At 44.8% G+C, this 13,337-nt stretch overlaps 1 protein-coding gene across 1 annotated transcript; it reads right to left on the bottom strand.

The window, feature by feature from the left end:
* Positions 1–340: 340 nt before the first annotated feature.
* Positions 341–8,931, bottom strand: LOC142785161 (high-affinity choline transporter 1-like). The gene is made up of 4 exons (XM_075883616.1): positions 8,703–8,931; positions 6,672–6,779; positions 3,672–3,827; positions 341–495 (listed from the first exon to the last, which is right to left on the bottom strand). The coding sequence occupies exons 1-4, from the start codon at positions 8,929–8,931 to the stop codon at positions 341–343; spliced, it is 648 nt and encodes a 215-aa protein (XP_075739731.1).
* Positions 8,932–13,337: the final 4,406 nt, after the last annotated feature.

Below are 13,337 nucleotides of genomic sequence, written 5' to 3'. Positions count from 1 at the left end.
ACAGCAATATTATGTAATCTTCTACGAAGTCTACCAACTAACACTAATGGTCGAACATGGTATCGTGCAACTCAACAAAACACTGGTTTAAAGAAATGCGCCTATTTCAGAGACCAAAATGTTTACATGCTAATATTAATTTTTGGGGTTCAATGTCCCAAAACCGTCATATGATTATGAGAGATGCCGCTGTTGTTGAAAAAAAAAAGACTATCTGAAACTTCTACCCTGTTTTCTCAGCTGCAGTTGTGCACACACGACATATTTGTTCAAAATGTTCAGAGTTCTTTTTTAATTACAGAGCTCTCGTGGAACTTGTGTGCATGAGAAATACGACCACTCATACCAGCCCAACCACCATGACGGCAATATGCAGGATGTCCGTAGCGGCGACTGAGTAGATTCCCCCAAGGGCGGTGTAGATGAAAGTGAGAATCGCCGAAAATATGATGGACATCGACGCGTTCACCTCCGCAATTACACGCACCGATGTACCTGCAGTGCAAGTTATCGTAAAAGTATTAGTGGTGGCAAGAACTGAAGGCAGTTGACATGACAGACGCTTAATTTATAACTGATGTTTACAGGAAAGTTGCTTATGAGAGCATGGAACAGATCATGTGCAGCCCACGATGTATTGTCAAGCAAGAGCTACATATATTTGATTGTAAGGTTTTTCTGATATAGTTAAATACAACCGCTAGAGAAAGTCGCAGGTTTAGTCTCTGCCTGTGGCACATTGGTTTTCCAGTTGTCTTTCCATCCACATTACTTTCTTAGAGTCTATATCGGAATTACTACAATATGCTCAAAATCACCACCATGCCCACAAAGTGAACGATGCCAGAGGAGCTTACTCGGAGATGATCTAGTAACCCGAAAATTCTCCGTAAACATCTCGTATCATCATATATAGACGTGACAACGTTGTTATATATACATTACATACAAAATGTTCCTTAATTGGCATTCGGACGCCTTATATATAAATTTAAATGTACTATATACGTTATATATACCTACGAGGTGTTCTTTTGCTAAGTAGAAGGGTATACTTCGAAGAGCTCGGGCCTTCGTTACCCTTTAAGGATGATTGGTTTATGACACACGAACAATATATATTATATGTACACAAGAGATATTTTACAAAGTACACCACCCACAGGATGCTTCACCTTTTTTGGTGCTGACGGCTGGAACGAATGCATCGACGTGCATGTTTCTAGCGTTTTACGTCTCCGTGAGGCAGAGTACGTGGGCTGCGGTCAGGGCGGGATCATGTTCGATGTCATCGACCTGTGCGTTGAGGGACCGCACGTTGAGAAGAGCAAGGCTGAACTTGGGCGAGCGGTCGACGTCTTATCGCAGAGCATGATGGTACCGTTTCGTTAGGGTAGACAACCTGTGCGGCTGGAAACTCGCCGAGCATGTCTTTGTGTTCGCTGGAGGTCTTGTGGTAGAAGCAGCGGTTACCATTGGTGTTGGATAGGTACAAGTGGTCTATTTTGGTACATCGACTGAGTGCCGCGTACTCGAGTATCTGCTGGTGCGCATTGCTGCATGTACTCGTATACTACCGAAGAGTACGTTCCCCTTGAGACTCGTGTACCGTTATGGCACTGGCTTGCACGAGGGGTGACTACCTGCGTCTGCGGGAAACACCCGCCTTGTGGTCGAGGGTGAGCGGGACCGTGCGAGGTTTGACTGGTATGCAGGACTGTTGTACCTGGTAGCCCTTTTGCAGGGCTTCGCTGGCCCCAACGTCCTGCTTTGCTCGAGGAAGAGCCCTCTTTACTTCGGCCTCCCCGAATGTTATTGCAGGGTCTGGGCGGTGAACGCTAGCTGCTGCTGCGTAGTGATCCTGCCGTGCTGCTGCCTTGGCTTCTGAAGTGTTCATGCAGCCGAGCGATGAGAGAATTTCTGAAGTACCCTGAGAAGTTTACACGCCATCTAGCTGCCGAAGAAGGCCACGAGCGTAATAAAGTACAATTAACGACCCCTAGACCAAGGCCGCTGGATAAACAGAACCTTCTTTTTTATCCAACGGCCGTGCCTATACATTCCTTGGTCTAATTACTATTACGATTGTGGAGAAATTACCTGACTTTATTCACGACTTGTGGTGGTCATTCTGATGGCGCCTATTTGTAGCTCTAATAATGAGCGTCATGAAACTTAAGCAGTCTAGTAATTACTGCTTCGGTTACATTCTGAACAAACATTAAGAAAAAATCAAAAGTGATATTTTTGAATCTTTTTCACTCTGCTACCAGAGTAAATAAAGTGGTCCTGTGCAATGGCTTTGGGGCCAAAGAATACCTTTCCTTAACTTCCCACTCATTGCCCGGATGCATTCGTAGGATGGCTCCGATTTATACCTCGTCGCTTGGAGGTCACTGGAAAGCGAAAGCTAAAAGCATTTCACGCTGAAAAGATAGTCAACGTTCATCTTTCAAGAGAGCTATCGGCTATAAATGTGGCAAGCCGTGACTCACAAGAAAAAGTAAGAAGTGTTCTTTCTTCACAATTTGTTTAGAAGGGAAGGCATGTTATCTTGAACACAAGCTTTTTTTGATAGCCAGAATGAATTTCTATACTGTAATCGGTCATTGAAGCAGTATACAGAAAGGACAGACAGCATTTTATTGAAGTTTTCTTCGCAGCACCCAATCCATTGGGTTAGAGGCTGTAGCCAGTAATTGTGTCCTAACTGTAGAGAAATGGAGGGGTGAAGGAGGGGTAGTTTAATTCAGTATTGACGGACGCCCGCTATAGCCTAATCCTCAAGGGCTATCGGCAACAGAAAAACGTTTGAAGCCGAGCAAATACTCATTTTCTTTTTTGCCAGATTCCCTCCTCTAAAGGTACGAGGACCTGAGGTTCCGTTGAAGCATTTCTGTCAGTGATTTTATACGGTAGAATCAGAGAGGCCATCCTGTTTCTGCGACCACAGTTTTGAAGAATCATTAGCCAGCCCCATACTGTGAAGATTTGACGTAGTTTGATCGTGGTGGGCAGACGATATTTAATTAGGTTCCTTGCTGATGTCACTCATTTGTGGTATCACAGCGACAGATTTATGGACAAGCGGAGGCATAACAAGCTAAGGTATTGTGACATTCTTGTGCTTGTGTAAGTGCACTCTCTTACCGTCAAATGACGGTAGATGAGGTATGTTATTCCTAGTTCTCTTATGTGGCCTTTGTACGCCTATAGAATAAAATGACGAAAGTGTGCCGGCTACAACAGAATAAAAAATATAATATCCCATTCCATCACCCAGAATGGCAGGCTTGTTAACAATCTTTTACAAATGATTGTGAATAAGGCTCGTGTGTATTCTGGGTGCTGAAACGTCATGCTACATTTTTTATTGTGTTGTAGTCGGCGCTTTTGTCTTTTTATACAATAATTCATCCCAGCCGGACGGGAATCCGTCAAAGCCTTAATTTCATAGTCTTTTTGAGCCCCCTAAGGGTTAAGTTAGGTAGAGAATGACGCAGTTACGGTGTACCGAAACTACGAGTTTACTGAAAACGCGCATAGTTTTATAGCGATGCACTGCTTTAGGCTGTTCTTTAGGCAAATCTATTGGCATCCGGTGCGAAACAAGTAGTGGCGTATACAAATACATCACAATGATCACGACTGCACCACCCAATGCTACTGACCAAGTGCTGCCAGGACGGCTGCCGACCAGGCGATCTCGGCGCAAATCGCCGGCAGCATGAGCAAGAAGCAAACCAGGTGGCCGTATCGGCGCTGGAACGGGTCCATCATGGTCAGCGCGTTCGTGGAGCGAATCTTGGATGCGAACAGGCTGCCACCTGGGAACACACATGCACACGAGGCGTAGAAACATTTTCCGGACAAAACGAGATTGAAAGCGATAAAGCCAGTATCGCCGCAAGGGCGAAAAATGAATGCGATAGCAACAAGTTGCAATGTGACAAGAATAGAAAACAGATAGAAACTCCCATTGCGCTGCACAATCACAAAGTACGCTTGAAAAGAATACGCACAAGACAAGCGAGAACTAAAAAATGTCACAGCTCACACTTACAGGGCTCAGCTCAAACACAAAGAAGCACGCACGATAACAAAACACGTGTATACCCAGGACGAACGCTAGCTAAGCTATCACAGCTGTTAGTTATTTGTGTTTGAGTACCACGCTGGAGGTGTCGACTATGCACGTACTTTCAAATGACCGTACATTGGCTCTTCTAGCTAGCGGGTGACTCCTTTAGCAAATTACTCGCTGCAGCGAGCAAAATCACCTTCGCATCCCTCACCACGTCCAGTGACTACGCCCTGCTGGGCTAAGTGCAGATGATACAGGTAGAAGGCATGTGTGCATGCCAACTGCGGGAGAAAGTGAGCAAGGCGGCATCTTTTAAAATGCGCTCCTGGCGCCCTCTCACGGGCAATAAAGGAAATGTAGGAGCCTCTTCAAGCTCTGCGTAACGTCCGCGGTATATAGTATATATAAAGAGATCACCAATTGATAAGCTGGAAGTCATATACTTCGTGGCATAGCCATTTAACGCGATGCACTTTGAAGCAAAAGTCGCAGTTTCGAATCCTTGGCCGGGCGTTTCAGACACGCGGTACTAAAGAAACTTATTTCGAAAAACAAAAATGTGCGTTGCAATTGTACGACCGCACTCTCAGTACGGCCAGCATTGCAACAATGGTATATTTAATATGGGCTAGCTACTGAGTAATCTTTAAATTTGCGTATGTCACGTAGGTGAGACCAGCAGTTTTGCAGGGAATAGGCGTAGTTAGAAAGACTATGTTGAAGCCATGTAGCCGATCAAGGGTTAACATCGCTCAACATTGTGCGACGTTCTTTTAACAAAACTGCTACAATACCGCAACACTGCTGGCGCAACAGTGTAGAACGTTGTTGAATGTTGAGAAACACCAGGTAACATTAACGCAACAATGTTGCGTGACATTCAACAACATTTGGAACACTGCATCAACATTTCGTGCTTGTAGGGTGGAACAGTGAATAGAAATCTGAGTGCTTTTTTTATTCGAAACGAAAGTGAAACTAAGGTTGCTTGGAGTCCGACTCAGTAAAAACAAAAATTTCTACTTTTAATGAAATGCACACAATGCCGTTCACTTCTGCAAGTCCAGACAAGTCATAAGTTCGCAAAAACAACGAGAATCTATGAAATGAAGGATCACCCGGCTCAGTACTAAGTTGAATGAAACCGAAGTCAGATTAGATCAACGCTTATTTTTTGCAACGTGAGTAGAACGTCCTACCACTAAAGAAAAAAATATGAAGCCGAAATTGAAACTGAAGTTCATATTCCGTATAGAGACATCTCACAATGACTGCAACCTGTTGGGCACAATGCTCATTGAAACATTTTTAAATGATTTTTCTGTCCTTTTCTTTATTGGTGCGAAATATGTGTTGCTTTACATGTTATCTAAAATTAGTTTTTTGGTATTATGCCTTTTTTCATTCTGCTTTGTGTATTGTTTGTTTTGTTCTTATGGTTCAAAGAGCTGCTATTGCTTTATTTTACGAGTAATCATCTCTGAGAGTCCCGTTGCAGTCTAGTACTTTGGAACCGTCGTCTGTATGCTTTACGCTCTGTAACATATTTTACTGCCAAAATAACACCACCGCAGTGGTCTAGTGGCTAAGGTACTCGGATGCTGACCCGCAGGTTGCAGGATTGAATCCCGGCTGCTGCGGCTGCATTTTTGATGGATTCATTGATATGTGGGGTTTAACGTCCAAAACCCAGCATATGGTTGCGAGAAACGCCGTAGTGGAGGGCTCCGGAATTTCGACCACCGGGGTTCGTTGAACACCTGAGGCGAAAATGCTGTAGGCCCGTGTGCTCAGATTTGAATGCACGTTGAAAAAACCCAGGCGGCCTAAATTCCGGGAGCCCTCCACTATGGCGCCTCTCATAATGATATGGTGGTTTTGGGACGTTAAGCCTCACATATCAATCAATGCCAAAATAACAAAATCGATTGATTTATCGAATATTTAAAAACTAATTTGCACCAAGTACCCTTACGGAAGCTTCTACGCTCTGATGTAACACTGATAGCACATCTGTCTTATAGAGATATATAGGTTTGAAGGCTGGACAGTTGACTAAGTAGTACTATGTCACAATGTATATAATCATAACACCGCAATTGGAGCAGGAGCGTTTTAGACAGAGAATTTATATTGCGGTTCGTATTCAAAGTTCTGAGCAGCGATCTGCGCTTGCGTAAGGCCCATAAGTACGAAATCCAAGAATCGATTGCAATTTGAGTGCCATCGCATAAGTACGGTAATGTGTTTTCGGGGCTTTCACATATAAAAACATGCGAAAATGCATAACAAATGTTACTTTAGTCTATACTTACTCGTTTTTAAGTCTCAAGAGTGATGTATGAAACTCGGCGCAGAGTACGATATATGGTATACGTGTGACAGGGTTAACCCTGCTCCCGTTGTTCTTCAAAATGAGCTGGAATAAGCGTGAATGTTTGCTCGCATAACTTGAAAATTTTGATGCATATACCTAACGCGGATGACAGATGTTTGTCAGTGCCCGCTCAATGCCAGACCTAATTAATCGTTTCGCCCACTAAACAAGGGTGCGAGGCCCCATCAGACACTGTCATGCCGTACTCACCGAGAACAAGGCTTAGAGCGTAGCCGAAAGGAGCTTGGCATCGGATAATGCCGTACTTGTAGACTGCTTCTGCCGCGCCGATGAGGAATCCACCGCCAACCCATGTCGCTGTGTTTCGACAGCAAAACAAGGAAAACTTCAAAGCACCAGAATGTAGTGTAGCGCACGATCACAACCTATAGTACAGTTACAGACGAGTTGACAGACAGAAAAGCAACTTTATTCAAGCGAAAACAAATTCATAGAGGAATTGTGGTCAGGCCGTGCCTGGCCTTAGAATACAGTCTTTGATGACTTTGAGATGACACTGGGGCCGCCAGCTATAAAATATGGTTTACTGGGCTGCCTGAAGTTGGCGGATTGTACACGTTGCAGACGCAAGCGGGGTTGAACGCTAAGAGTGGTGAATGGGGGAGATGGCAGTGTCGTTTATGTGACATGAATAAATAACAACTAAGGGTAAGTAAAACACACTGATGGTAATCTTATAATGACGTCATCAGATGATTTTTTTAGCATCGTTCGTGTAGCCGCCGGCACCGCCGGTCAATTCACATGTCTGAAGGAGCGTCCGAGCTTTTAGCCTTACTCCCGTTTTCACAAACGCTCCTCGACTCGATTTTCATCTTTCACTTGACTGAGTTGAGCACTGCGCCGCTGCTCGACTTAAACTAACACTGCGCTTTTCAAGAATCGCTGCAGATTATTCCCGATATGCAGTGACTTGGCCTGCCATGAGATGGCACTCGAATCGACTTCTTCAAGTCAAGGGGAAGCGTTGAGTGAAGGGACATTCTAGAATATGGCAGTTAGTAGCGATTCAATCTGCATACTGCGGTTATCATCCTTGCGACAAACTCTGATGCAAAGCTTGCCCGCATAAGACACGTTTATAACCAGCAAGAATACTGCCTCAAGCTTTAGGTAAAAAAATTTAAAGGGTAACTATTGAGAAACAATGAGAACTCTAGCGATATGCATCACTACAGTAAGTTCATTACTAGTGGAGAAAATTAAGGTAGGATTTTTACTGTTAAATTTGTCATCAAAACATGCACGCGTGACGTTAAAAGTTTCAGAATGTATAATTTGTATTTTCACAAAATCGGCTGAACGGAATTTCATGAAACGTACGCTAGGTCTATGGCGCCCACATTGGTCAAATTATTTCATTTTTATAAGTTATCAAGATCATGGGGTTTGGAGCGGGAATCTCTAAATGGTGTCACCCCCTGCATTTACCTTTTGGCGCGTTTCTTCACTCACTAAGCGTCGTGTCGCGCTAATAGTGGTGTATTCGAGATTGTGAAACTGTACTTTACTAATGCGCAAAAATTGTGTAGCTATTTAGTGCCAATTTAACAGAGACTTCCGACAGGACGAATGCCTTAGCACTCCCTTGTGGCAATCAATGCGCTTGTTCAACTGATACCTTAATACGGGTTCCATTTCTACAACATCGTGGTGTTTATTTTGGAGTTACAAAATCGAATGCGAAGGTCCTCCCTAATTTAGTGGACGGGATTTATTATTATATTGTTGACTATGCACCTCCATCTATGCAGCAGCATCACCAACACTCGGTGTGTGGCTGCGGCGGCTGAATTTTTGATGGAGGCGAAAATGCTGTTGGCCCATGTTCGCAAATATAGGTGCACGTTAAAAAAAATCCCCGGTGGTCAGAATTTCCGGAGTCCTCTACTGTGGTGTTTTTCGTAATCATATAATGGTTTTGGGACGTTAAACTCACCATATCAATCAATCAATCAATCAATCAATCAATCAATCAATCAATCAATCAATCAATCAATCAATCAATAAATCAATCAATCAATCAATCAATCAATCAATCAATATATCAATCAATCAATTGAGCAATTGAGTAATCAATCAACGCTCGGCTTGCTCGGCTCGTGCTTCTGATCCCTGCTGTCTCACTGGACTGTGCTCACGCTGCATCGTCACCACAATCGCCACTGACCAGGGTATCATCGCTCAACCACCAATAAACATTTTCACACTAATACTTACCGGTCATAGAGGATACTCCCAGTAGCATGGGCATGAGCCGGTTGTAGACGAAGTATCGCAGCAGGAAGTACTCGCCATCGTTTGCTGGATGTGCGCCGTCCGCCTGAACGGGAAGCGAGAACATCCGGTGCACATCGATGTGCAGTCTGCGTCCCGCCCACACGCCGACGGCGAGAATGACGAAGAAGTACACGGAGATAAACAGCGCCTCCAGCTTGTCCAGCCCCATGACTCAGCAGGAGACGAGACCGCCGCATACAACCGAGCCGGGAGGAATCGCTTCTTCTTCTTCTTAGTTCGTTCTTAATCGCACGCGGAACACCTCCGGGGACGGTGATGATGATCCTAATGATAATCTCGTTGATTGCCCTCATCTACAGTGAAGCATTGGGCCACGAAGTGAAGGCGGGATGTGTGAAGGTGAAGACGTACGAGGCTGCAGTCGGATACGGATTACGGCAATTTTTTTTTCCTCAGGCGGATGCACACAAGCCTTGACCAATGGACGACGTCATGAGCCAGACTGCCTTCGGAAACAATCGCCTTTCGGAAAAAATTGCCTAAAGTGATGTCTCTGATGTGTGTCGGTGGTTGGACAGAGAAGTTTAAAATCATTCCCCCATCTAAGGGTGAACGAAAAAATACTCTTGATAACAAGGTGCAGATGGCTCCTGCCAGAGCCTTCGTGATATGGATTGGCCGAGGCAATGTGGACCTCAACCTCTCCACAGTAAAACAGTTAGAACAGAACAGAACTGAACAGCCTTCGACGAGATCGTCACGATGTAGGACATCTTTGTCTAGATATTCATCTTGTGGAGATACATTCTCGCTTGCAAATAATGTAAAATAAACCTCCGTAAAGTTTTCTTAATCAGTATCTTCATGCTCGGTGTCTACATCCTGAGTCCTCGGTGCCGATAACGGCAAAGTCCCGACATCTAAACAAGGGATAGCAGCCGTGGGATCCAGTCAAACCCCCGTTTCAACAGTATGCTTGGCACTTGTACAAGTAAGCATTTCAATAATTATAGAAACAGTCGGAAAAGCACTTCCTCGAGACATACCTTTTATAATGGTTTCACCCCGTTGTCGATTGGTGAACAATTTATCGCATTGCGTCATGAGTTGTTTTTTATATATTTCTTATTCGAAACAACTGTAACGCTCGCCTACCATCCTTACAGCAGAATACTGAAGAGCTAATAGAGTTGTACAAACTTCGTTTCTAAATTTTCATCGCAACAAGAAGAGGATAAAGGGGCTTCAAAAAAGAAGAAAAAAAAAACGTTTATTTTCGCTCTTCACTCCGTGCGGAATCCATGCAATCATTATCATGGAAAGAATGTAGACATTTAAATATTCCGTGGAAAACCCAGTGGTGTAAATCTGGACTACTGGAAGTCATAGTAACTTGACTATGATGACGTATTACAATAACTTCATGGCGCTATCACCACAACGTAACTTCTGTTTGGAAGTGCAAATAATCCATCACCATTTTAAAACACAAGTTTTTTTATGCTGGGGTCCACCACTGCTACGCTGGCGTACATCCGTCATGAAAGTCACATTGAAAAATTATAACAAGAGATTGCAAAAAAACAAAAAAACCTAGGAGGAAAGCTATCATCACGTGGAATTGGTTGATTTGATATGTGGGGTTTAATGTCTCAAAGTCACCATGCGATTATGAGAGACGCCGTAAGGAAGGGCTCCGGAAATTTCGACCACCTGAGGTTCTTTAACGTGCACCCAAATCTGAGCACACGGGCCTACAGCATTTTCGCCTTCATCGAAAATGCAGCCGCCACCAATGGGATTCGATCACGCAACCTGCGGGTCAGCACCCGAGTACCTTAGCCACTAGACCACCGCGGCGCGGCACGCGGAATCGAACCAGCAGCATCTCGATTCTCAGCGCGCGGTGCTAACCACTACGCCACGGAGCACACGTTGTCTGGAATGCGCACGGCAAGTCATTTACATAGAGCATAGACAGTTTGGCAGTCCTCAGAGCTTCGAATCTTTAGGTCGTTTTCGTTATCAGTGGCGAGAAGCCACGATGGTCACGCGTTGGGCGTGCTTCGAGGTCGTCCCCTCACGGAGAAAGTTTTTTAAAGACGATCGTCTTTCTTGGTGACCTTCGACGCAAAAATTTTGGTCTGTCTGTGTGTACATTTTCTGTTTGTACATTCTAAACGGCACCGGGTACTTGAAACGGTCGACCCCATCCGCAGCGCCCCCCAATGTTGCTCAAGGTTCAGCGTTCATACTTGTGCAATTGTCAATGAAAAAGCAATTATTGCACATGTCTGGGGCACGATAACAACACGTATATATTCTGCATGTGCGTCTTTTACAAAAAAATGCATACATAAGTAATTTGAAGGGTTGTAGCGCTTATCACGCTGCGCTCACCATGCCACACTTGCACGGAAAGGCGAGTGTTTCCAACGCTTTGCTAAGACGAGACTGTGGTGGCACCTACCCGTCGCCTTGCGTTCTACGCCTTATCATCTCTGAAACAGGTGCGGACACCCGATTCAAAGCCACGTGCTCAGTTTTCCAAGAAAACTGCAAGATGGCGCTCATGTCTCAAGTGGGACGTGATTTGATGCGTTTGTTCGCCTCCGCTTCATGCTTGAGGCACTCTAACGCAGCGCCTCCAGAATACCATTCACCGATTTTCTTGCGCAGAACATCAAATAAACGTTTTCTTCACTCTCTCCAGACACAAGACTATCGCCTTTCGACGACATTTGCAGTGTAACATGCAGATTCGGGCCAATTTTTTTTCCTTCCTTCATGTCATCCGCTCCTCGAAGCGCCGCCTCCACGGAGCGTGGTCTCTCCTGCGCGCGCGCTAATCAGACCCGCGATTTCGGGAGAGGACTAAGGTCACTTCGCATGCTACCGTGACCGCGTTTGCGAAAGGAGCGTGCTGACGCACGATGCAGGAAGAATTGTGACAGTTATTCGCGCTTGTCTACTTTTGCGCTCGTTTCGTGCGTCTTTCATTCTGTGTCAAGAGCGTGCTTTAAGTGTGGAACTGTGGCAGTTGTTAGTCTGCGCTCGTCCTGTGTGTGCCAATTTCGTGCGTGCTTTCTGTTTGAGGTGTACGCTGCTAGTTTCGAGCTGCTTGCCTTTGTTAACGTGACTTTGCAATTCGTTGCTCTTTCTGAAACAATGCACAATAAACGCTCAACTATCTCTATAAGGACGCGTTTCAGTTTGGTGTTCTGCTGATTTTTATTCAGGTGGATCAGCCGCGTTTTTTTCATGTCGCCGTTACAGGTTACCAAAAAAATCACTTCTTATATCCCCATTAGCATCCTTTAAGGCTGAATTTTACAATTGACAATTTACCGTCCTGTGGTGCTTCGACTGTGGGCATCGACCACCGGAACGCTTTTGATGCTGTTTGCGATTGCTTACATAAAACAAAATAAATGCGACTAAATTTTTACTTGTATAGGTAATATTATAGAAGTAAGGAATGTAAGCAAGACAGGTTTTTATTCTTTTTTATTAAAACTTTTATTGGAAATATCTGAGCTGTCCGATCTGAATGGTAAAAATTAACAATTTCTGAAATCTTTCCGTTTCTAGGTACGTTTTGCTTTTTTGTTATCGACACTTAATGCTTGGAATGCCTAAAACGTTCACATAAATTCTTGGCCGATTCCCCCGAGTGGGTATGAGCCATGGTAAAGGTCCCAATCATATTCATTATCATCATCATCATGAGCCACTTACTTATACAAAACAAAACAAAGAATGAGTGGAAAGCAATCCAGTCATTACCTGATCCGGAAAGAGCGATGACACCGGCGAGTGCTCAATGAACTCCCCAAGAACCACTCAGGGCTGATGAAGCCACCAGAAGAGAGGACGCCTCAAGAATTGGCCATTACTTTCTGTGACGTATCAAAGCCGAGGCGCTTCTGAGCCTCCTGCCAATTCTTGCACTAGGCCCAAGAGCCAAATATCGATTTCAAGGTACCACCCAGTATAGCTCATACCCGCGCACAGGAACAGGTAGCCGTCGCTCCGCCAAGGGCGTCGGCCCAAGCCTCCGGGAAACCAACTAAGGTTGCAAGGCGGGCTGGTTGGTTATGCATAGCATTCGATGTATAGCGCATCCAGGATCGGACAGATCACACACACACACACACACACACACACACACACACACACACACACACACACACACACACACACACACACACACACACACACACACACACACACACACACACACACACACACACACACACACACACACACACACACACACACACACACACACACACACACACACACACACACACACACACACACACACACACACACACACACACACACACACACACACACACACACACACACACACACACACACACACACACACACACACACACACACACACACACACACACACACACACACACACACACACACACACACACACACACACACACACACACACACACACACACACACACACACACACACACACACACACACATAGCGCTAACTTTCATGAACGTAGTTTATTCCGAGAATCAACAATATAAATACACCCTAACCCGGCGCATCACAAAGCTCGTGCTAGAATAGAATATTTGATTG

Source organism: Rhipicephalus microplus, unplaced genomic scaffold (genome assembly GCF_043290135.1).
Source record: "Rhipicephalus microplus isolate Deutch F79 unplaced genomic scaffold, USDA_Rmic scaffold_18, whole genome shotgun sequence".
In the NCBI taxonomy this organism is placed as follows: Eukaryota; Metazoa; Arthropoda; class Arachnida; order Ixodida; family Ixodidae; genus Rhipicephalus; species Rhipicephalus microplus.
Note: the sequence above shows the minus strand (reverse complement) of the source record. Positions and strands in the feature narration are given on the sequence as shown.

What these genes read in the sequence shown, in the direction of transcription:
- LOC142785161 (XM_075883616.1), bottom strand. Translation starts at nt 8,931, where the DNA reads ATGGGGCTGGACAAGCTGGAGGCGCTGTTTATCTCCGTGTACTTCTTC. An exon ending in GGGAGTATCCTCTATGACCG is followed by an intron (nt 6,780 to 8,702) that starts GTAAGTATTAGT and finishes GTCGAAACACAG; the next exon opens with CGACATGGGTTGGCGGTGGA. An exon ending in AGCCGTCCTGGCAGCACTTG is followed by an intron (nt 496 to 3,671) that starts GTCAGTAGCATT and finishes CTTGCACTGCAG; the next exon opens with GTACATCGGTGCGTGTAATT.